Source organism: Argentina anserina, chromosome 2 (assembly GCF_933775445.1).
Source record: "Argentina anserina chromosome 2, drPotAnse1.1, whole genome shotgun sequence".
Taxonomy (NCBI): Eukaryota; Viridiplantae; Streptophyta; class Magnoliopsida; order Rosales; family Rosaceae; genus Argentina; species Argentina anserina.
This window is the reverse complement of record NC_065873.1, coordinates 1,651,505-1,676,455: the sequence shown is the minus strand read 5'-3', so window position 1 is coordinate 1,676,455 and position 24,951 is coordinate 1,651,505. Positions and strand designations below refer to the sequence as shown.

Sequence of the window (24,951 nt, the reverse complement as noted above, 5' to 3'; positions counted from 1 at the left end):
GCAGCGAGTAAAGCCATACTTGATGCATGCAAGAGCCTCTGCGTGAAGAGGGGGCTCCCACCACCTCTCCATTCACATTCAGTTTCAGGCGCCCACTCGGTGGGAATTGCCACTTCACATGGTCTCGGCGCCTCTTTTGTTTTCCACTCACAGGTTGCTGCGCCATATGGCACTGCTCCAAAAGCTGCATGACACTATGAACTACACGCACCGGATCAAATCTCGTTCCATTCCAAATCAGATTATTTCTTTCAATTCATATAGACCACAGCCTTGGAGGTATTAAGGACGTTGAACATATATCTGATCCATTCCGACGGACTAAACAGCCACAATCAAGCAATGGTTGGACAATCTTTGAATACATGCATGGTTGTCTCTCCCACCCCCATGCATAAAGGACAAACGAGATAATCTAATTGCACCTTCCTCCTCGGAGCCATTCTTGTAGAAACAATATTCTTAGCCAACCTCTACGAAACTCTCAACTTTACGCAGAACCCTTACCTTCCATATATTCTTCCAGAGCTTGTTACCTCGTCTAGCACTTGATCGTGACCTATTAGTTTGGTCTACCATGTCACACCTAGCAATGTGATACACCATGACGATCATAATTCCATACAAATAGGTCTGCGTATGCTCAAATGAATTTGTATCATTTGGTCTATAGTGGCTATAACGAGTTTATCTTTTGTCAAGGCTTGATATTTCCGTATAGCCGCGGTTGCAAAGCCTAACCATAGGTATAGAATGCATGGTGCAAATGAACTTGTAAAATGCTTGCTCGCATAGGTTTTGAATCATAAAATGACCATACCAGGCAAGATACGCTCCATCTTGCATTTATGATTACGATTGCTATCACCTCAGTTGAGGCCTAGTAATATGTTTTTTTTAAGGAGTAATTGATGTTCTTTATTTGAAGTAAAAATAAAATATATTGATCAACAGTATAAACCAACTCCAACTTTGAAAACATCTTGGCCTATAGACTCACTATAACGTTTGTTACACTGGCGCCGGTAGTTACCTATTAGTGCTATAATCCAGTTCCCATCCTAACCTCCTGGGCTAAAACTACTTACACCTGATACCCCTCTTCTACATTGTTATTTACACATGTACTGATGTGGAACTACCGGTAACAGGTTCCATTCCAATCAAGAATTCACCAAAAACTAGGCAACTACTTTATACACAATAAATGATTGGGTGCATATACAACAAGGTCTTTTTGTAGCTCACTAATATGTACAATGTATGTACACGTCTATCTAAAGACGTCTGCTGCTTACCAAAACGGACACCACCTGAAAGAACAAGAATAGCAGTGAATTAGCAATGCACGTCAGCTTGGTATAGCTTCTAATTAAGAGAAATGACGATCAGCTTGGCATCAAATATTGTTTCTTATTTAAATTAATAATCAATATTGCTTGTCTGGCGAGTGACATAAGATGCGAACCTAGGGGCATGTCAAGAAAAAGACTAATTTAAGGCTTTAAGCCAACTGAACTACCAAACTACCAGTACACTAGTGAAGCAAAATACCCCTTAAAGATTCCAGTCATTCCACCCAAGTATATTGTCTCAAAAATTTTAATGCCCAGTAAAGTCAGAAAAGAGTGCAGGTCTCTTGGTCATTTTACTGTCTGGACATGCATGAAAACCTTGAAATTGGCATAAGGGAACATTGTAGTCTCTTACCCGACATAATTCTGGCACAAGTTTTCATGAGATGTTGCTTGACCAATCAACTTTTGAACTTGCAACTTAACAGATAAACCATGATCAACTTCTCGAGTATCTCCAGAAATCAATGTGCTGTGGTCTACTGCATGTTGAATAGAGCTAGAGGATACGGAAGAACTAGTGGAAAAATCACGCCCAGTAAGCTTATTACTCATCCGAGCCATAACAACCACAGCGCGTTCATTCAAGACCTCATTAGCATCACCAAGTTGATTAACAGCCTACATGGATTGCAAATAGAATTAAACATGCATAGCACTGTCATTTTGAAGTATCTGACAATAAATATTTTGACATACCTGAAGAAGTTCCCTTTCACGAGCACCACGCTGAGGTTGGGGAAGCTCTCTAGCAGGAGCTGGTTCTTCAGCCTCCACGACAGAAGGAACATGACTATTAGCTAACATTGCCACTTGTGGAACTTCATTAAAGTTGAAGAGACGCCAGTTGATGAGAGGATCATGAACAAAGGCCTGAATACAGATAAACCTACGAATTAGCTTTGTTATTAAGGTTCTCTGTTGTTCACTTGGTAGTACTGCAACAGTACTAAAGAGCCAGAACCAGCCATCCACGTCAGGAGGGCACTTTTTTATATTGACATTCAAGGTTACTTCTGTGCATGTCAATAAATGACTACTACAACAACTGGGCTACATAGGAAGGCGTATTTATTGATATCTTTGCCCCGATATCATCCACAAACGTATTACTCTGAGCACTCAATTAGTATCCATAGTCAATACAGTGGCATGCACTTCAAATTGAACTTGCACTAAAGTAAAATAAATAGCAAAGATCTTGTGGTTTGTACCTCCATCATAGCCATAACACTATCTTTATGTGTTCGCAGAACTTGCAAGACATTTTCACAAGTTGAACGAAAGTTGCCCTCTATGCCACTAACCTCCATTGCTTTCACAAGCATTCTGGTCAATCGAAAGGGTACCTGTGAAAAATAAAAGTATACATATACTCGCACAAGAAAATAATAGTGTAAATAAATAAATGTAAGAAATCAAACAAGAGACTTGGAACACAGCAACATACCTTCTCCGGAAACTTTTCTCGATTCATGGACGCTTCAAAGCAGTCCCCAAAGTCAATGTGCAAGATCTTCCCACTGTACAATAGCATAGGAGATCCCAAAAGTTAAAAACCAATGATAAAATCTGCTTTTGACCAAACAACCAATTAGTACTTACCTAGAGCGGTGAAGCATAAGATTGCTTGGATGACGATCACCAAGCCCAAGAAGGTAACCGACCTGAAGAGGAAGAAAGAGAGGTTTAATCAGTAACAATTACTCTGGCAAGAACAAGCCGTACCAATCCACTTATTAAGGTTGCAGAACTAATAACTTTGTTTAGATCCAATGATAAATGTAGGTCAGAACTAAGGCAATACAAGGAAAAAAAGGACAGATATATACCATGCTCATGACAGCCAAACTTCTTGTGTAGTTTGTCCTCCTCTCAAGCCATACCTCTGAAGTGCGACTTTTAAGCCACAGAACCTGTCAACCGTAGCTTTATTAGTAATCTTTGAACCACTCTCAACATACAAAAGAATATACCAGAAAATATGCATTTCATAAGAATCATACTCTTGAAAGGTCATTTCCCTCAGTATTGTGCAGGGCATACTCAAATACTTCCACTTTAGCAATGAGTGGCAAATGATCATAATCTGGAGCAAAGCTGAGCATATATTTGTGTTCTTGATTAAGAGTGATCTGAAACAAGGAAGCATTTAGAATACTGAGATATATACAGCCAACTAAAAATCTAGGCATCCGCCACCCAATCATGATTAGACCATATGCAACAAGACTGACATTCACATATCTTTACTTTTTACATAAATATTACCCGCCAAGGTATAAAGATAGTGTGGGACCATAACTAACCTTTCGGGCATCCCTGTACTCCCTAATGAGATGGTGAAGGGTGTCACAATTTGGGACCCAACCAATCAGCCCACTGTTTGGAGATAAAGGAATGACTGAATATCGTTGAATTGAGAGATCCTTCTCTTGAGTTTTTCTAGAATTCTCCAGTAGTGTGTTCACCAAACCAAAAAGCTAAGAGAATAGAAACATGTCATAATTAGTATAATACAGAATTAGTGATGTTTTTGAAACTGTCATTTTTTAAATCCAAAGATAGTATAAACCTTTACTATTAAGGAAGAAGAAAGTACCTGCATGACTCGTTCATCTTGGCGCAGGTCTTCATGTCCCTTCAGTAAGAAGGCATAATCCTCACCATCACTCCCATGGATTGTTAATTTCCTTGGTCGCTGTTTGGATGTTATGACAACAAGCTGTCGTGCAAATGATGCAATTGTCACCACCGGAGATTCTGCATCAAGCAGTTTTATATTTAGTTACTTTGGTTAAAAACAAATCGATATATTATTGCTCGAACGTGAAGGCGTACTTACCTGCTCGATATGTACCAGGAACAGCCAGCTCTAAATCACGACATTCTAACAACTCCGGCGAGACAGACTGTCATATGCAAGGATATCTCAGTGTACATATAATGAGAATGCAATAAGTTCAACCCACAGGATTCAAAGATCTAAATACCTCCAAGTCCAGTGTAGTGAGACTTTGCAGCTGCTTATCTATTCGTCTGAATACATGATAGTAAAGATCCCATGCCTAATTAAATCATCAAAAACATTATGACAAAAAAAATTTAAAAAACAAAACTAAATCAGTGCTAGAATACACATGACTTATGCAAAGACCCATTCATACGTGGAAAAAATTAATTCATGGGAGCAATTTAATGAGAATATCCAAAACATTAATTTCAGTCCGTAAAATACAACATGGACTTCTTAAGTAAGAATTAAGACTTCTCTGTTCCAAGATGTTTATCTGTTTTTACTAAGATTTCCGTACGTTTATGGAACAAATGAATATTCTTCTACTAAAACTTTCATACCTGAGTAAGCTCAATATCTCTTCCATTTCTCTTATATTTCATGCAACATTCATAGGCCTCCAGCAATTCATGACGATAGGCCTGGAATCACATGAGCAAAATTAAGAAGTAAAAGACATATGTGCAACATTAAAACTAAAGGGACTGATGCTTCACCAAAGTGAAAGAGCAGAGTGATATAGTAAGGTTTCTCCGCTCATCATTTGGTCACTATTTCATGATTATTGATCTAAAGGTCAAGGTCACCTCAAGTACTGAAACTACCTCAATGAATGTTGTCTCCTTTATTGTAGTATTATTCTTCATAGCCCCTTCCTCGAGCATCTCATGCAATGGCTCCAATACTTTTAGCATGCCCTCAATGTTGTGTTCACCAAAATACAGACGACTAGCTTCTTCCAGAGCCTCATGCCACATTTCATGCCAGAGTATAGCAACACGGATAAGTTCCGTTGAAACAAGTTGTGCCTGTGGAAAGAAACTTTTTGTAAGACTATTGCTTCTCATTTGTGTCGAGGGGAGAGGATTGATCATATGACATATTAATTCACCTGATCCACAAGTACACCACTATGCTGTCGAACTTTGTCAACCACTTCTTCAGCGGCAGCTCTGCGTAAATTACTTATTGATTTACATGCTACTAGAAGAGGGTACATAAGAGCCTGTGAAAGAAATTTAGTTATAAACTACATGTGTAAGTCTAAACCAGCTGTTGCTGTAAAGTGTGAATGGTATTTAATGAGGAGATCTAGTATTGCAAGAAACATGAAATTGGACAAATGATGAAAATATATCTAGACAATAAGGATAGTCAAATTGGAAGTGGAACGCGCAAGATCATTTCAGAACCAAAATTGTAGGGACAGCGAAATCAAATGCTTGTCTACTATTGACATTTTGTTTCTAACAAGAAGATTCTTCTAATCATAAAAGAGATGATGGCCCATCGAAATCACACTTGCAAGCATCATAATACGAGTAATATACTAGATTCAGCCAATTACTACCCAGATTAAGATGATTTACAAAGAGAAACATCCCAAATCAATTTCAAAACCATCCCCTTAAAGAAGCTATATTAATCTTGTCTAATTCTTCCTTCACCCTCAAAGAAACCTATTACTTTAATTTATAAACAAAAACTTTAAGATCTCCCTCCTGCTGTTTTGCACAACACAATTTGTTGTCTCCTTTCTGGAGCACATGTCAATACTCACTTAAACAGAGCTACTAATAAACCATATTCATCTCCTGGAATTTTCCTTCAGTACAAATAACAGGCACCCAAAGCATACCTGTGGATGACTTTGTCCAATTCGCACCAAAAGGGACTGTATCAGTTCCCTTACAGCATGATTATTTGAATGTATTCTGGCAATTATTTGGGGTAGAACCACCAGCCATGTGTTAATATTGACATGTGCAAATCCTTTTTGTAAAGCCATTTGAACTTCTGCAGTAGCTCCGTGGTTGAACCATAATGTAAGAAGACGAAGAATATCCTGAAGCAGATAAAAACAAATCTTGAAATGACATTGTAAATGGTATTCAGACCAAAAAGATAAAAGGCACGGTAAATGGTATATACAAGCGGTGATGGGTAATTAATAAATTTTACTATTATAATTTTATTGGTAGTACAAATGCACAACAGTGATTTTCATAAGTAAGAAATATATGTTACGCATGGCCAGTTGGTGTACTACTGAACCCGAATCCGTTTCCAAATACAAATCCCTATACTAATTATTATGCACGTAACATTAGTATATTTCAATTTCCTACATGCATTTCTTCGTCAGAAAAAGTTCAGCACAAACTGCAGCTTGCAGCTACTTAACCTTTTTCTCTTTTTAGATATTTCTTCTCTTTTTTCAGAGAACAAATTTGTCTAACCTTAAATTACCTTCCTAAGATTACTAAAGGTAAAAAGAAAACAGCGCAATTTTCGAGTGAAATGATTAGCATTGTTCTTAAAATGCAGCATAAGAATATGTCAAAAACTCAAAACGAAGGAGACATGAAGATGATGGTCCAAAAAGAACCTTTGACAAACGAAACTTTACCTGTAAGCTATCATCGACACCTTTAGTATTTGCAGAACAGGCAATTGAGTGAAAATATCCAGTGACTGCTGCAACAACAAACTGGGAAGCAGCACTTGCATACCCTCTCACAGTATAAAGAGACATAACAGCTGTATTGAACAATGCCCATGTGTGCCAAGCCTTTGCCCATTTATTTGCACATTGAGTTGCATTTCGGAAGGCAACAAGAATTTCTGCGTAAGTTTAACTTAGTCAATAAAAGAAGCTACGAATTATTTGTTGACTATCTGAAACTCAAATATGTAAATATTACCCTGTATAGAATCATCATCCAATCCAGGAGAAAGAGTCCAATTCCAGGCTCCAAGTTTAAGATACACACGGGCAATGAGTGGAACACTTGGAGTACCACAGCTCAGCAAGCCAGTAGGTGTAACTGATTCAATACTAGGTGAAGCTGAGAGCTCCATTGCCAAATTCTGAGCCATATTGTCACAGCCATGTACAGTAAGAGGTTGGAAAGGAAAGGTAGTTCGCTAGTTGATACGTAGTTAAAGCACAACTAATTATCATTGGTGCTAAGACAAAAAAAAGACAATTATTTACCTGCAGCCTAGCAAACGCTTCCTTCCGTTTGACGTCTTCTCCAAGGGACCATTGGTATTTCAAATACGCAAGCATCACTTGCGGAGGCCCATGGTATCGCACACTTTCATGGGATGTCTCGGGGTCATACTTTAAAAAAAAAAAAAACAAAGCTAATGTAAGATTAGCCATACATGCAAAACTACATCCATGAAGAATAATGCAACACTAACCTGTAAGAGTTTGACTAAAGTAGATCTAGCCTGACTAATTCTCCCACTTTTCCGACAGAGGGTAGCAAACTTTAGCCAAGTATCAACATCTTCAGTAGGAGGCAGAACGAGGGCTCTCACTGCTAACAGCACCTGCCATACCTGAATATTCAAGTACAGAACAAGAGGCAAAACAATCAACTCATAAGCACTTTATATGGGTAATGCACAATCATTTTTCTTTATATATGTAGGTGGTAGTCTTTCATAGACATGCATACAATCTAATAACAACAATTTATAGATAAAGAACAACATCAGTTTTCCTTAACATTCTTATAATTTCATAGCCAAAATGTTGCACCTCAATAGTACAAAGTATATATATATATATATAAAGGCAATTTGTTGAGAGTTCATATGCATAAGAAGTCATCCTAAACTCAAAAGGCCAAAATATTTGACAGTGAACTCTTACTATGAGGATTGAGGAGCCTTTATATGCATAATTATTTGACACTAGTTGCGAACTATAAAGCCCAACGCATATATACCTCAACATTACGTTTTGCTCCTTGTATCCGCTCATTCCACATATTGCGGATAAGGGCCCGTCTTCCTTCAGCAATAGTATTCCCAATAGGAAGTGTACAATAATCGATGACCTAATTATTGATCTCCATATTAGGACTCAAAATATGTCGTAAAACAAATCAACGCAAATCAATGAGTACCCTTTTTCCCTTCCCACCAACAAAAATATATATAAATAAAAGCAGACCTCCTCAAGTTCTGACAACTGCTGAACACGAACCATATTTATATATGCACGCTCATAGCTCTCCAAAACCTACACAGTAAAGGATAAGAATGATGGCTATATCGAGAAAGTATTAAACATCCAATATTCTTTAGTAACAAGATGCTACATTGCTATAGTTATGTCCATCACCCTTGTTAATAGATAAAATTATGAACTGTTCACCTAACAGACTGGCACAGACCACAATACTTCATGCAAGTTTACTTTAGCATGTATCATATGCATCAAAATTTACACTACATCAAAATACTACCACGGCATACTCCAGCTTCTGCATATGAGTGAGCCAAAAACTCTGAAACACGATCAGTGCACAAGGAGTCCACTAGTAAATTAAGACAGACATGAATAGCGTAATTACCCAGCTGCTTTTTCAATATGACACCAATATGGTCCATTCATACCCCAACACAGAAGCTTGCACACATTCAAGAGCTCTAAAGTAAAAATAGTAGACTCACCAAAGCAGCAAGCTCTGTTGCCAAGCATTTCCTAGCTCTCTCAACATACTCGCGTGCTTCATCATACTGACATTAAAACGAAATAGAAAACAAAATCAAGCAGATAAAATACACTAGGATTTAAAAAATGCCAGGCACTAGCAGATAGTCACTCCATCTTCTATCCTTAGCTACTATGGAATTGTCATTATTTTCTCAGCTCAGCTGCGAGTTTATCCAAGTTCAGCAACACACGACATTGATATAATTGTACACTTAAATCTACTGTCAGTATACAACGAACAATGATTACAATTGAAGCAAATACTAAAATTTTAACATAATACATCGGCATACTTATAAAATAAAATAAAATTCATGATTTAAAAATTCATCGGCATACTTATAGAATTTATTCAAAATGTCTTGGGAGTTGGTCACTGATCCTTTAAAAAATGAGATTTAATATTCCTATACTAATGTTAGGTATAGGAATACTTTATGACACTGCTTAGGATATTTCATAAACCTGATAATAGAGTAAAACTACTTTCATTATAAATTATACCTTTCCTCTTCGAACTAACAGAACAGCTCTAAAGAATGTGCCATTACTGCTCCCATCCCCACTAGCAGCAGTGTTCCCCAGGCCCCTAAGTTTGGTTTCATCACCGTCATCCAATCGAGACACATATTCGGCCATTTGATCCCACTCTCCCATATTCCAAGCAGCACTTGCGGCCTGGCAGAATCGAAAATCTAACATTAGGAATTTGGAGATGTAAGGATGACAGTGCACATCAATAAATGATAAACTAACCATTGGGGCCATTTCAAGGCGAGCGGCAGGCTCAGCAGGTGTCCAATATTCCTTAAACAGGTTGTTAAGTTCTTCCCATCGAGCCAAGGCAGCAAGGCATCGCATACGACCTACAGAAGCAACATATACAACTTGTATTCAGCAACTAGTAGCTACTGTCACACATTTCTCCTACCACACTATAGTTTCAATTACTTGACAATTATACGCCTTACCAATTGCGGTTGAGAAGGCAGAAACCTTCTGAATTCCAAGATTGTTGAAAGCTTTTTTAGTAATTTGGATAGCAGCAGAGTAGGAAAGTAATTGAAAATTTACCAGGGTTGCGTGTGGACAAAACTTTAGATCAATTAGCAATACGGTGGCTGTCAACCTATCCCATCACCTTAACGACCAACATTGAAATAATTGATACATTTATTCGGGATTATCCATTTCTTTTTTCTTTCTTTTTTGAAGGAGGGATGATACCTGAATTTTATAACAACTGATTTTTATGGGGCCAACTATTACAAGTTTACTGACCCTCGACAGTTTTTTAACTCCATATTCTTGCAATAACACATAATGCTTTTTTTTATCATGTTTTACTACTAATCCAATAATGGGTTTGATAGCTAGGTCAGTAGCTTACCAATGACCAATTATGGGCAACAAGACAGAGGAGTGACATTGTATTCAAGAATGATTTCATATGGAAGAAAGTAATAAGAGACACCAGATGAAATTCACCAAGCTGCCTTAGCATGATACGGTCAAATCGATAAAAAAAGCTGATGGCTTCAAAACACATACTAACACATGTGCGCACGCGCATACACAGAGGAACAGAGATCTAGTAAACACAAACCTAAAGTAGCATCCAAAACAAGTTGTGGACTCAATGCTTGAGATGCTTTTGCTGTGTAGGCCTTGAGAGCATCATCCCACCGCTGCAACTTCTCATACCTAACAGGTGCAACTACATATGAGTGATACTGTTTTACAACATTTTTACGAAGATAGGTTGAACTGTTGAAGTCATAATTCAGAAAGAAAATAACATAAATGGCATTGTGACCATAATCCAATTACAAAGGAAAAGGAAAGCACCCTAAAAGCAGAATTTTCAGTTCAATGTCCATGTCTTGTTGAGGTTAATAATTAAATTATGGTGAAACACCCCCAACAAAAAATGACATAAGTATTGAAAAATATATAATTGAAAGTTACCATGATTCTTTCAATTGAACATCCAAATTTTGTTGAGCATAGGTTAATATTCCAACCGCAGCCTAAGAAAATAGAAAATTTTAAATTAGATGGGTCAATACATAATCACAAAGAGATAAAAATGACTTAAAATTACCTCGTGCTGTTGTAACTGGTTGTTTATATGTATAAGTGCTTCAACTACAGCAACTGGGTTGGCATCCATCTTCTTGGAACGTGCTCCTTCGAATTCCATTTCTTTGTAATGCAAGGCCTTTGCAAATGCCCGACACTGCAGTACAGATAATGCAAGCATATAGTAGATATGTAAGAATATCCTGTATATATATATCCGATACTAGAAGAGAGATAGCGGTATATACAAGGAAAAAAAATCTACCTTCTCTGCAAGAGCACCAAGTAGTCGAATGTCTATAGGAAGAGGTTTCTCATCATGTTCCATGAACTCTGCCTTTAGAAACAATTACTTCAATAAATTAGCACAGAGAAACAATGTCGCAATCTGATGCAAGAATTGGATACAGCAGTAGTGTATGATATGTTTCAGTTTCTTCTTCTTCATTTGCAGATGGATATACACTTATCTTTCTTCAGAGACTAAGCAAAAGAACTGTGCAATAAACATGTCCATTCAATCCACTAGATTGCAACAGTTCAGATTGCACTTCCTAAACTTAGAGTTTGGCTGTGGTCACCATGTGACCAAGGATTTTCTGGTCACTCGCTCTTGGATTTAATATGAAGGGTTGAAATGACAAATTAAATTCTTATGTGTTAGTCTCAACTCTCAAAATTGAATCCGAGGGTCAAGGAACATATTCCTGTGAACAAGTACCCACGTATAAACAATACAAAAAATACAAACGAAGTCAATTCACCTACTGACCAAAAAGAAGGGAAGAATATATCTCCTTGAGGCCAATGTTAATGACAGGAAGTAATAATCCAAATGTATTGTTTACGATGGTCAGTCTCATTTGAAAAATGATACTGAGACTCTGAGATTTTCCTCACCCAAATTATGGGTTGAGTTTGGTCACGGAGGATTATGCCAGATTTTTATTATCTCAAAAATGCAAGCAGAAAGATTATGCAACAGCAAAGTTGTAAGCTTTCCAAGCTCAAACATTAAATCCAAATCAAGCTCAGTTCAGTGATGATCTTAAATTGCATACATCATACCAGCAGGAACAGATATTTACGTACCAGATTAAGCAGTGTTGCCAAAATTTCAGGAGGGATATTTGGTGATGAAAATGCCATCTCCAAACTCCGAACCAACTGTTTCTGACTAGTCTCGTTTAGCTGTGCCCAACAGCTAACAAATCCAGCTGCAAACAACTCTCGCCCAACAAATGGCTGCAAAAGAAGTAAACCAGAACTGACAATTGAGCGAAAAAAAAAAAAAAACAAAGCCCAAAGTAAACAAATAATAAGCAGTACCTGCAGTTGTGCAAGCCTTGCACAGGTTCGCAATGCAGGAGATGGAGATTCCTTCAGAAGTTCGATACTAAAGTGTCTCATCCATTCTGCCCAATCTTCTTTGGTACTGCGCTGAGAAGCCTCCCCAGCAGTGCGTAATCGACCATCATTGACCTGGATGTTTTAACAAGACAAAATTGTAGTGATACAACAGATAACAGCTATGGTACAGTAGCACAGATATAACCAGATCTATGCATCACTAAAGCATTTATAAGTCACAATAATGACCATAAATGCTGGCAAAAAAGAAAGTTAAATTGTTATACCAAAAAAAGAAGACAACATCAAAGACATTATTTAACAAGCCCATTCATACATAATAGCAAAAAAAAAAATGATTGACCTCCATGTTTTAAAAATGGAAATTGTTCCCTGGTAATGTAAAATACTATGCATGCAAAACAGTTTGTCACTTTATTTGACATGATTATCCAATCCATGATCTGCTTGGCATGTCATGCAAAAATTGGTTTAAGACACTAACAAAGAGCTAAGGTCTGAATATGAACGGTGTCCAATATGTAATCATGCGTCCAAATTCTAAATATGACATCACAGCATACTACACCAGCCAGTTTCCCTAGAGAAGTTTTGGTTTCTTTGGTAGACCTCTTGACAGCAGGTGTATGACAATAGGAAATTAATAACCAGACATAAATACGAGAAATATACCTGATGGCTTCGAACTTTTTTCTGCACATCAGCGACATCATCATACGGGTCAATCTCCAAATCAGTTGAACAGCCAGTAACAACCTCTGGAAGTCGCCGACTTGATCTTTGGGGAACACACAACGGTTCACGACGCTGCAAACGGCCTTCAATTTCCTCAAATTCCTTGTGCTGAAATCAAATGATTGATATTAAAATCACCAGTAATTGGGAATATCTGTACATCACACCATTTATAATAATTAAGGGATGAAGTCAAGCAGACCCGTAAGCGATGTTTTAACAGAAGTTTGTGTATTGATGGAATAAAGATGGTGAAATCCTCCCCAAGGGCATAAGCTAGACAACAAAGCGCATCAACAGTATCCTTTCGGAGGTCATCATTCTTCCTGTAATGAAAACATTTTAGACAGTTAATAGTCTACCACCTAAACCCTCAAAGAGAAACCTCTATAGAGGAAAAAAAATTGATGCGAATTATGTGGGCATGCATACTGCTCAAAAATTTCTGCCAACAAAGAAAATGAACTGGACACCCATGCTATCGTGTTAAGGCTAGAAATACTTAGGAGTTGAAATCCTATCTTTGTGGTGTCTACCATTTTTTTATGAAACAGAGTTTATAAAATGTAAATGCTTTCTAAAACAATCACTGAGGAAAACACAATGTTTTGTCCAAAAAAATTAGAACAAGATCAAAGGCAGCTGTCATAAATTGGAACTCACTGCAAATTGAAGAAGCATACAAAGTTTTACATTGATATATATGTTAAATATATATATATATATTCCAAGAAAACATAAAATTAAAAAGATTATGCGTAGGTTACTCCTTGAAGAAAACTTTTACAATGATAAAATATTTCCAAAGAAGAATTGCAAAAGGTAAATCATTAAGTAGCATAATGGACAGGTCGCGCAGATATGAAGCTAAAAGTGCATTATCAGAATCAAGAAAAAAAAGGAAACGAACCCATCTAAGACTAGCTTCAAGTGATGCACCAGAGAAGATATGTGACCAGTAACCTGCAGAGAAACATAGTAAATCAAATTTATATAATAGAACATGTCAAAATCAAATATAATGTCACTAACTATACAACAGAAGTTAATAACTTTATAGAGAAAAGAAACAAGTTAACATATAACAACCTGCACACGAGGGATGAGTTTGGTCAATGTTTTGATAGCAGCACGTCTTATATCCACTGAAGCATCCACTTTGAACAAACGGATCAAAGCAGGAAGAAGAAGATGCATGTGTTCATCCAATGTTCCTACATTAGGAAATTGAATATTATCTATATGTACACACATATAGCAGTTTGTATATATTCATGAGATAAATGAAAACAGAAAATACAATGCCTTTTGAGCTATAAATTCAGAAACCATCTAACTCTTTTGGCACTGCAATGTCTCACGCACTTGCCTTCAGAATCAGAAAGCCGAACACTCATTGCATTCTCAATCTTAAAAGATAGTAAATAGAAAAGCTATAATTTAAGCAATCAATTTTGAGATGCAGTATTATAATATTTGTAATACTTGGGGCACGACTTTTTAAGTTCTTCAAATAATAGCATCAATCTATTGATACCAATCTGCATATGATGAAGTGTTGAACTGTATGTATGTATCATGCAAACCTTTTCCAGCAATCTATAAACTCGGATACCAGTCGATTAAAGTTGACATGTATCATTGTATCTCTAGGAGACTAGCAGCTTCAAAAGATGGAGTTTACTAACAACTCAAGGATACAGTAACCACTTTTTCATCAAATATTAAGACATCTTCTATGCTGGCAGCTTTGGTTAGTCAAAGTAGTCCCAGAATCAAAGTCCTCTAACTGTCAGTTTTGTGGTTCAGAAGTAGAACCCTAAGCCATCCCATCATTCCCATGTGAGCAATATTTGAAGGCCTATCCTGAAACCGTTCAAATAATTGGACTCTGAACCTAAGAAGTGTATTTCTCCTTTTGAGAACTAGTGTTTTGGGTTCTATATTTCTACCTCACGGAGTATAAGTATGAAGATCTCAGGAATTTGAATAAGAAACTGCACTTTTTTTGTGAATAAAAAGTTTATATTCCTGATTTCCGGATATTCAACTATTCAAAGGTATATACATATCCTCAAATTATTCAACTATTCAAGGTATATACATATCCTCAAATTATTCAACTATTCAAGGTATAAACATATCCTCAAATTTCTAGGAGTGCTTATATTGATTTTTGAGTGTTTAAATCTTCCTTGTGAATCCTTCAAAAAAAAATCTTCCTTGTGAGAAAATTTAAGGTAATCCCTCTTCTAGATAAGTTTTTTTTTTTTTTTTTTGCAGTTAGGGCTAGTGCCTCTTGTTAAAGCACTTGAGAGTGCTCCCTTTGGAAGCTCCTCACAGATGCTTCTCTAAAAAACACTACAAAACTGTTTAAAGAGAACACTTCTTTCCTGTCGAGCCTAACAAAAGCTCAGTTGATTACCTCACAAACCCTTCCCATAATTGCTTAACATCCTTATCATTTGCACATCAAGGACTCTACTATTCCACTTACATCCACTAAGCTAAAAAAGTAACCGGCATACACCACAATAACACTTTCTGTTTCTCGTCACCACAATAATTTTACACTGAATATTTCATAACTCAGTAATACGAATAATTGAAGAAAGCGATTTGAACAGCAATATCAAAGATGATTAAAAATGAGGTACTAACCACCAAACACTTCAAGGGTATGGAGGATGTCAAGAACATATGTGTAGTCATTATAGCGTTCCGCATCACTTAGAACTTGGATACAGCATGGAAGAATATCAGGAAGATATGTCCTGAACTCGTCATTCAGGGCCAAACAAAGCTGCTCCACAAGATGAAGAACCTGAGAAAGATCCCATGCAGTGAAAATTTAAGTCTCATATTATCAATTCAAGGTATTAGTAACCAAAAGAAATACCCAACTTACCGGATAGCCAAGTTGAGGACGGCCACCAGCAGGAAAGCTAAAGGTTGACCATAGTTCTGAAATTAGAATCAATAAATCATGCAGATATTTTCGTATGTGCTGACGCACAATAGACACTAGAATTCCAAGCCTCCGTGTTATAAAATCCTTTAAAGCATCATCACATGTGCGGACTATATGGAAAAGGTCAGGCAGAACCTACATGTAAGAAAGGTAAAAACACAACTATAAGTAAGCTAACTGACAAAGGAGGTATCTTAATGTTAAGAAGGTAAACATGTATCTTACAGTCAATTAGCTAAACAGGTGGAATTCAAGAATAATGTCCCCTATTCTCTTTTTTCACATAGAAAGGACATGTTTCTATTACAAAAGAAACAGAAATATTATACAGGCTATGAGGAAAAGATCATCAACTTAAGGAAATACACTTTAAACAAACCATAATGACACTTGTTTTAAAAGTATATTAGAAAATTTCATATCCAACTTGCAGGAACCTTACACAGTAAAATGATAGACTTGGGAATTTCCATCAACTATCCATGACACGACTAGTTTTACTAAACGAGGAGAGGTATCTCCATCAGTAAAAAATAAACTTCCCAAAATTGCAAAATGTTTAGTCTTATAATGAAATTTTTGGTCAGCTGGAAGAGATTTTCTTACTAGACATTTTATAATTCTTTTCTTTCTTCTATCATGTTTGACACAGTAACTGTTTAGCACCGGTGCTTGATTTTGATTTCATGATCTTTCATTTGCTTTATTACACATTATCTTGTTTTAATGAAGTATTGCTAATCCAAGGCAAATCTATAGAATCGAACCCATTTCTCATTTCCACCATAGAGCACATATTTTCATGTATATGCATGAAATGACACATAGATCTGTGGGTGTGTTGGTGTGTATGCTTATAAAGAAGTTAATCACAACTGAAACATTGAACACTGACCTTGGGTAAGTACGGAACACATCCGAGACCCATTGACTAATCTCGCAATAAAAGAGAGAAGATTAGACGTCATAAATAATTACACCATGCTTATCAAACAATTACAAAAAAGAATACAAGTCCTGGTTCCGTAACAATAAATACCTTGAAAATGAACATAAGTGATCCGACAACCTCTAGGTGGTAAGTACCAAGTGAAGGGTCCCTAAGTATTCGCATGAGAGAATTGATTGCAACCTGTGTCCATAATAATTGTTCAAGATAAATATAGAAAAGAAAAACAAAATAGAAACATATGTGGTATTGATGTACATAATAAATGCATATATACATATGAACAGTTTCATGTTCATTCATTGCATAAGCCGCGGAACACCGCAGGCCACTAATGAAGTCAACGATCAACACAATCAGTGGTGTGAGAAGCATCATGCATTGCTATCGCCCAGAATAAATATAGACGCATATAATTTTATAAGAAATATATTCATATGAGTAACAGATGTCATATAGCCAGGCGGCTGTACCGTAGAATAATAATCTTCAGATGTCGCAAATGATGGCCATAAGTCCATAGGCAATTCATCCACAGATTGGATATGTTGACCAGAATCACTGGCATTACGAGTAACATCTCCATGTGAACCGGGCAAGCTTTGCTGATTTCGTTTATGCACATGAGGATCTAGAGCACCCATAATTCCAAGAACCTGTCAAAACCCAAGATCAAATTATCAAAAAAAAATTAAAATTAAAAAGTTATAACCATACTACAGAATTCAGTTATAAGTATACCTTTAGTACTTCACGTCTTGTAGACCATGCCAAATCACCATTAAGCAACTTCAAGAGTAGGCCAAGTAACAATGGATATTCATTATATGGAGTTATGACATACCTGTCACAGAAATGAACAAAAATGAAACACAAAACATAATACAGACTAAGAAGCACTTCCACAAACACATGATTCTATACAAAGTATCTCAGATTATAACTTCACTTTCAACATTTCGACTTAGGTCTCATTGTATTAAATAAACTGGGTCTCAATCCCTGCCCTGCTGATGCAAAAAAATTAATTTACATAATTTCTTGATTTGCCCATAAAAAAGGACTTACAAATTAACAAGTTTTAAGAACTTTCGCTCAATGCTACCAATATATAATTATTTTCCATTAAAAGGAAAAGAAAAGAAAAGAAGAAAAAAATCAGCATGAATAATCAAATTGGCAATATCAATGTACTGTGCTCTTCAAGTGAGTTCAGCATGAATAAGCTTCAGTGACGCAACAAATGGAACATGGTGCATACCCAGTGCTCTGTACAACTTGACCAAGAGTAGCTACAGCCACTTCTCGTTTTGTGACAGCCGCTCCATCCAATAAAGCCTCAACAATCAAAGGCATAAGCTCAGGTATATACTTTCTCATTGCAAACCCACCCTGTGAAAAGGAAACAACAAAATAAAAAATTCAATCAAAAATTAAAGGATAAAGAATATATATGGCCATTAATTTTGTAGTAAGATCTAGTTAAGTCACAATCAAATGATATCAAAATTTGTCTTTGAGCAGGCCAAAAATAATTTAACAGAAAAGGATGCATCTAACATGAGCAACAAAAGCACATATCCGTGAACTTGGAGATTATAACAAATAAAAGGCACCCCTAGTAGAAACAAGAAAATTGAATCTCGTCTATCTATCGGTACTAAAATCAGATGTACAAAATTGATTTCATTTCCCAACTTCAGCATGTTCTCAGGTTCTTGTAGTCATAAAATATGAATACCGCCATTCAAACTGCCGCAGATTCTCCAATCTGAATAAATAATTAAATACCTACCACTCTAGCAAGATCCCCAACAGTTACAAGAACTCCACTAATGATGCCATTATTCGTGCCGACACCAGTGCCATCTGTTAGTCTTGCCACAAGTGCCTGAAAAACACCGGACACTATAAGACAAAAGGACTCAAAATTATTATAGAGATAAACCAAGAGAAACACATAATAAGTTATTGAACCTTGTGTATGGGAGCAATGTACGGAAGTATCAGTCTTTCACAGTTACGTATTAAACAACCCAGCAACTTCGCACTTTCTTCCCTGCATTTGCTATCTGCACTGCTGACATAACAGGAGAAGTTAGTATGTGACATTTTGACAGATCAAACTAGCATTGATTCCCCTAACTACAAGTAACCTCAATTATATATATTATTACATACCTCTGACCCAAGTAAGTCAACAACTGTATGAGATGGCGGCGAAGAGATGGAAGAACATAAGCAGGATTTTTTTCTGACAACCTCCCAGCCACAGAAATTGCAAACTCACGAACATCAAAATCCTATAACAATACCACACATAGATCTTCAATACTACAGATAGAAACAGATAATAACTTTTTAAGCAACATATCTCCTTGTAATTGGAAACTGAAATTTAACAACTTGCATAAGTGAAATCTGCACATTTCCATGCTAGAGTAAACAAATTCACAGGTATCCATGCATAAGTACACAATCTTACATTTCTGACTTAAGTATGCTATGGCTAGTCATGTACACATTATCTAGAGTGCTATAACTCAACAAGAAAACCAAAACAAAACAAAACAAAAGAGACGCACACCTCATCATTTAAAGCAGCAAAAACTGCGCTGAGACTATCAGCCTGAGCCAGGAAATCATCAAATCCTCTATTCCCATGTAGAGAAGAAAATATTGAATGGCGAACGATCACATCAGCATCTGCGACAGCCTCAATGAGAAGCTTTTCAACGATCTGCATTAAGTCCATCTTCCCATTAATGTAACGCATGAAAAGAGATCAGAAAAAACAAAACAAAAAAATCATAATTTTAAACTCGCTGTATGTATTACTTTAGTGGCGTGGTGCTGGAAATCTTAAAAATACTACAAATGTGGAACACCGTTAATCAACTTCATGTGGCGTTGAAAATAGAATTATATATTGCAAGGGGCATATTGATTGATTCACACAGAACCAAATCTACATCCTATAGAAGAAAAAAAAAATCGGCATTCTAATGACTGAAATTCCTCATACAAAATTATATACTAACATCCCAAAACTATGGATCAATACTTTTCCTGTCAGCATAAATCACATAATGTGGACTAAACATGTACAATAGGCATTCAATAAAAGAAAAGGACATTCTAAAACTGTGTGATCTTGACAGTCTGCTGACTCTTATAGACTTAGCTATAAGAGGGTTTCCTTTTTTTTCTTTTATTAATATATTCTTTCTTCTGTTCTTTTTTTTTTTTACCGGGGGAAGGGTGGTCCTTATAAAATTGGGTACAATTTAATAAGCATTTTGCCCAAAAACAAACCTCCTCGACAAGACGGCGTCGCTTTCCTCGGTTTGATCTACCAGAGGCATATTGTACACCAGAAAAGGAATTTGCAACCAATCTGCAACAACACAGGGCAGCATCTTTCCGAATAGCTCCATCGTCATCATCTAAATATATAACAACTGATTCCCTTGCAAATTCAAGAAGGTCGTGACCCTGAAAATACATTGGCTTGTGTGAATTAAATTTTAAAACAAATATAAACAAAATTAAGGAATGGTGTAACTAGGATGAAATCAATATTGATATGCAGGTATCGGCACAAACCTTGAAATTGAAACGAGCTAGAGTCTGCAATGCGAGCTGCACAAGGGCTGAACCACTGAGGTCTGAAACTTGCTGGGGGATAGTCATTAAGTTTCCCCTACCTGTTCCAACAACTGGCCTTCCTTGAGGATGTTGGGATTTTGAAAGAACCACTGAAATGCATTCCAGTAACCGACCTTGGATGGTAGGCAGCAAAGATGGTATACTGAAATAACAACCCAAAACACAAAAATCTAGTCAGTCACTAGGATGGCTGCTCACAAAAAGTGTTCAAGAAAACGGATCATGAACAAGCCAGTATACCTGGTAGTTATCTTTTCAAGGGCCTCAACAAGCGTAGGGGAAAGACCAGCAGCAAACATAACATCCAAAAGACCACGAACATCATGTTCCATAGCAGGCCCCAGTGCTTTTGCAATATTTCCAACACAAGCCAAAGCCTCAAGTGAGGGTCTCCCTCTACGTGGAGCGATCTGTAGAATAAATTATACAATGACAGTCAGACTGATGTTCACAAACAAGGAATATCTCTAGTTCCCTACAAGGAGGGAGCAGTCATTAGAGAAAATGAGAAAACAGTTGTGATCGATATTTAAAAAACAAAACAGCTTTTTATCTTAGCAGCCTATCTGTTTATGCTAACTGAAATATTAGGGTTTTAGGGCTTAAATTACAACTACTTGCCAATTAAAAATGATGGAAAGACTGATCCCTAAAATTCTTAGAAGTAGAAGCCCAAAATGATGCCCTGAACTTAACTCTCTCCCACAGGTCTTCCTTCTTCACCTCACCAAAGGATTCAAACAATCTTTTATTTCTTTCCATCCATACCACCCACAGTACTGCTAGCACCCCACAACCCCAAAGGATTCTGGCCTTTACCAAAAGCTGAAAAATTTACTTTTAGCAAGTGACTCCTCTCAAAGTGGAGTTGTCCAGTTCACTCTTGCCTCCCTAAATAAATTCTTCCATAAAAACTTAACCACCTCAGTGACCTCAGAGTGCATAAAGACATGATCCACACTTTCCCATTGCACTTCACACAGTGCATAAAAATTGATATGTTCACTATCACAATTATAGCATACAACCTACATATATAAAACAGGAGAGAGAAATAGATAAATGTCCATAAAATCAGTCACGGTGACATACTGCTTCGCGTAAGTGAGGCGTTATTTGCCCCAAATAGAAAAAAAGTTCCCCGTCCAAAGCACCAGCCATTTCCCCAAGTGCAATAAAACCACTGGACCGCAGTTCAGCTGATTGTCGCAAAACAGCCAGGATATGATTCATACAAGTCTGCAAGAAATAGCATTTCCTTACATATATAACTGATAGAAGGAAAACAGAAGTAAAAGACATTTGACTTGATATTGTGCCAATGCATTAAATTGGAAAATAAATGAGACATTTAACAAACCTCTAAGTAGTTTGTAACAAATCGATCACGCAGAAAATGAGCAATTCGAGGTAGCAGTGAAGTTATGCTCAGGCGAACCAGCCTATCCTTGTGATCAAGATATCTAAGGACAATTTCTGCAACTTCCCTATACCTTGACATCATGAATTCACCTGTATTCCTGCTCAAATGAAATAAAATTTTAAATTACGAGACAATATACTAGACTGTTCTTCAAAGTCTCACTACATAACCAAAGATTTATAACTAAGATTTTACAGTCTGATAGCATCAGTATAATATGATAACTTATATCCCACGGAAAAACTTAATTTGAACTGGCAATAATCCATCTTCCCAAGACACGAAATTTTGTTTTGCAAAAGGTTGTTGTAATCGCATGAACAAAATTTAACGAGTCTCTCCCAAACATGATAACAGAGAGAGAGAGAGAGAGAGAGATCCACAAAAATAATAATATATCACATCTTTCCCAACTCAACCAACCTTAAAAGCTCTCCAACTGCAAGTAAAGAACCATGTATGCTGTGAACAGATGCATTTTTACCCAATCCATCCTGTGTAGCCTCAAACATACGATAATACCACTGAACACGCCATCGTGTCTCACGTTTCTCAATAACACCAAGGCAAGCACGCAGAGCTTCCACAGCTCGCTCTCGGATAGGCAATACTGGATCCCTCAAAGCAACCCAGATTGCATCAACAAACTCAGGTACATGAACATTGAACACTGTGGAAGCATTTTCTGCCATTTCCTATGGTAACACAACAAAGCATTAACCAATGTGTTCTGTGTTGAAATTTGAATCAAAGAGAAATCAACAAAAAGATCGATGAAATGAAATTGTACAGAATTTGTTATAGCACATATTGGACTGAAAAGAGTATCACCTCTAGAGAAAACTTCACGAGAATAATTGATACTGTAGTACGTTAAGAAAAATTTGAGCTTACTTTCAAGATCAAAACGGCAGCAAAACGCCGATACTCAATTCTGTCTCCACGTAACCACTCCAGGGCAATTTTAATCTAGGAGATCACAAATTATCAGACTCTTTAGTCACTACTCCAAAGTTATATCAAAGTGGAAAAAGTAGTAAACAAACCTGGCGTTCCACTTCATCCGCAGTCATTGCTCCCCCAGCCCTGGCTAGATGGCCCAAAACTCTACTAGCCAGGACCAAAATATCAGGATCACGTTTTAGCTCAAAGGCAGTCCTTATGTAATTAGCAAACTTTGAAACCTTTGATGCATTTTCTCCAAGTGCCAAATCTATCAACTCGTCAATAGCTCTTAGAGCTCCCAAATTTTCTGCAACATCACTGCTATCCAAAAGACCAGAGATCCGATCGTACAACTGATCCATATAACGAGAAAATGCTTCTCCACTTAAGTCACGGGCTGCTTCTTCCAGATGCTTCTTCAAAGCCAACGAAGTCCCCTCCTGCTCACAAGTCACAACAGAAATTAAGCCACTATAAACCACTGCATTTTCTGAGGGTTTTACATACATCCCCCAAGACTACTGCTAGCTTAGTACTAAAGAACTTAATGTAGCAGCACATATAACAATGCTCACTCAAAAAAGTTACAATGCTTACTCTATAATATACTACCAACAATACAACACCAATAATCTGATTTTGCAATTATAGCTTAATCTAATTTCCATTTCTTTTCCTTTACACGCTCTAATAATACCGCTAGCTTATGACTCAGAAATAAAATATAGCAGCAGAGTTACCACCCTGTACTTCGTAATCATGTACATTGAGCAGAGAACCTCTACGAACTAGAGCACCAAATTTCTCATATTTCAGCATTTTAAAATTGGTCCACACCACTCAATAACAAAGACCAAAAACTCCCAGTTTTCTATACTCTACTAAACTAAACCCAGTTAGTTATCACTAAGCAAAAACAAAAACAAAACATTACTATAACCAGCTTCTTTTTCTTAAATTTATTTTCCACATTATCTCAACACTACTGCTAGCTTAGGACTAAAGCACACAAATTTAGCACCAATTCAACTATCCTTTGCTACTTCTCTGTAAAAATTAACCAAATTTTTACACAGTAAAGTAATAAATTTCTAAAACTTAAAGCACCATGTACCTCAAAATTTCAGCCAACTTAAAATTGGTGTACACCACCCAATAACAAAAACTCCCCGATGTCGTAAATTCCACTAAACTAAAGCCAGTTACCTATAAACTAGCAAAACAAACCACACATTAACCCAATTCCTCTTCTTAAATTTTCCACATTATCTTAAAATTACTGCTAGCTTAGGACTAAAGATTACAACTTTAGCACTAGTTTCACTCTGGTTAGCACTTAGCATAATCTATCTCTTAATATAATTAGTCAAGAAGTAAAATTTACACAGTAGAGTAATAAAATTTCTCAAATTTAAGTTAACTTAAAACAGAACAATCCCATTGCAATTCAACTAGGCAACTCCACCAATCAGTAAAAACAAAAAAACCTAATACGACGCCGTTTCAATTCCCAGTGTCCTCTTCCACATTCCACTACCACCACTCAAAGCACTCAACTTTCTCAGTAAAATGAGACCCGAGAGCAGACCATACCTTGGGGCTGCCACGCGTGCAGAGGTCGGCGAGGATGCGATTGAGCGTGTCGAAGCTGCCGCCGCCGGAGACGACGGGGCCGCCGAACCTGAGGGACTGCGCGGAGACGGCCATGTCAGTAACCCTAAACCCTTTGGATTTTAGTGTCCGTGCGGAATCAGATCTTCGAGCATCGGAGACGGCGGGGGTGAAGATGTGGAGGATGAGGGCGGCGAGTGAGGAGTACGCGCGGGGGGGATGGAAAAGAGTGTGCTGGGTTTGTTTGTTTTGGGGAGGAGGAGAAAAGAAGAAGCAATAAAAAGTGAGGGGGAGGGTTTTAGAGAGAG

The 24,951-nt window shown here is 37.1% G+C and overlaps 1 protein-coding gene across 1 annotated transcript; it reads right to left on the bottom strand.

Moving 5' to 3' along the window:
* Positions 1–949: 949 nt before the first annotated feature.
* Positions 950–24,951, bottom strand: LOC126785420 (serine/threonine-protein kinase TOR). The gene is made up of 55 exons (XM_050511110.1): positions 24,626–24,951; positions 23,134–23,472; positions 22,982–23,056; positions 22,511–22,782; positions 22,025–22,184; positions 21,757–21,903; positions 20,905–21,074; positions 20,602–20,806; positions 20,311–20,490; positions 19,583–19,735; positions 19,177–19,298; positions 18,973–19,072; positions 18,791–18,886; positions 18,257–18,387; positions 17,737–17,839; positions 17,469–17,651; positions 17,086–17,178; positions 16,942–16,977; positions 15,984–16,181; positions 15,737–15,899; positions 14,165–14,289; positions 13,986–14,038; positions 13,278–13,401; positions 13,013–13,183; positions 12,299–12,451; positions 12,062–12,214; positions 11,235–11,306; positions 10,992–11,126; positions 10,856–10,917; positions 10,494–10,591; positions 9,644–9,753; positions 9,392–9,565; positions 8,845–8,910; positions 8,342–8,410; positions 8,115–8,225; positions 7,582–7,722; positions 7,370–7,498; positions 7,077–7,242; positions 6,782–6,996; positions 6,011–6,217; positions 5,264–5,377; positions 4,977–5,180; positions 4,713–4,793; positions 4,349–4,423; positions 4,201–4,267; positions 3,958–4,118; positions 3,665–3,838; positions 3,362–3,490; positions 3,188–3,271; positions 2,961–3,022; positions 2,806–2,878; positions 2,570–2,704; positions 2,055–2,228; positions 1,711–1,976; positions 950–1,313 (listed from the first exon to the last, which is right to left on the bottom strand). The coding sequence occupies exons 1-55, from the start codon at positions 24,737–24,739 to the stop codon at positions 1,295–1,297; spliced, it is 7,392 nt and encodes a 2,463-aa protein (XP_050367067.1). The 5' UTR covers positions 24,740–24,951; the 3' UTR covers positions 950–1,294.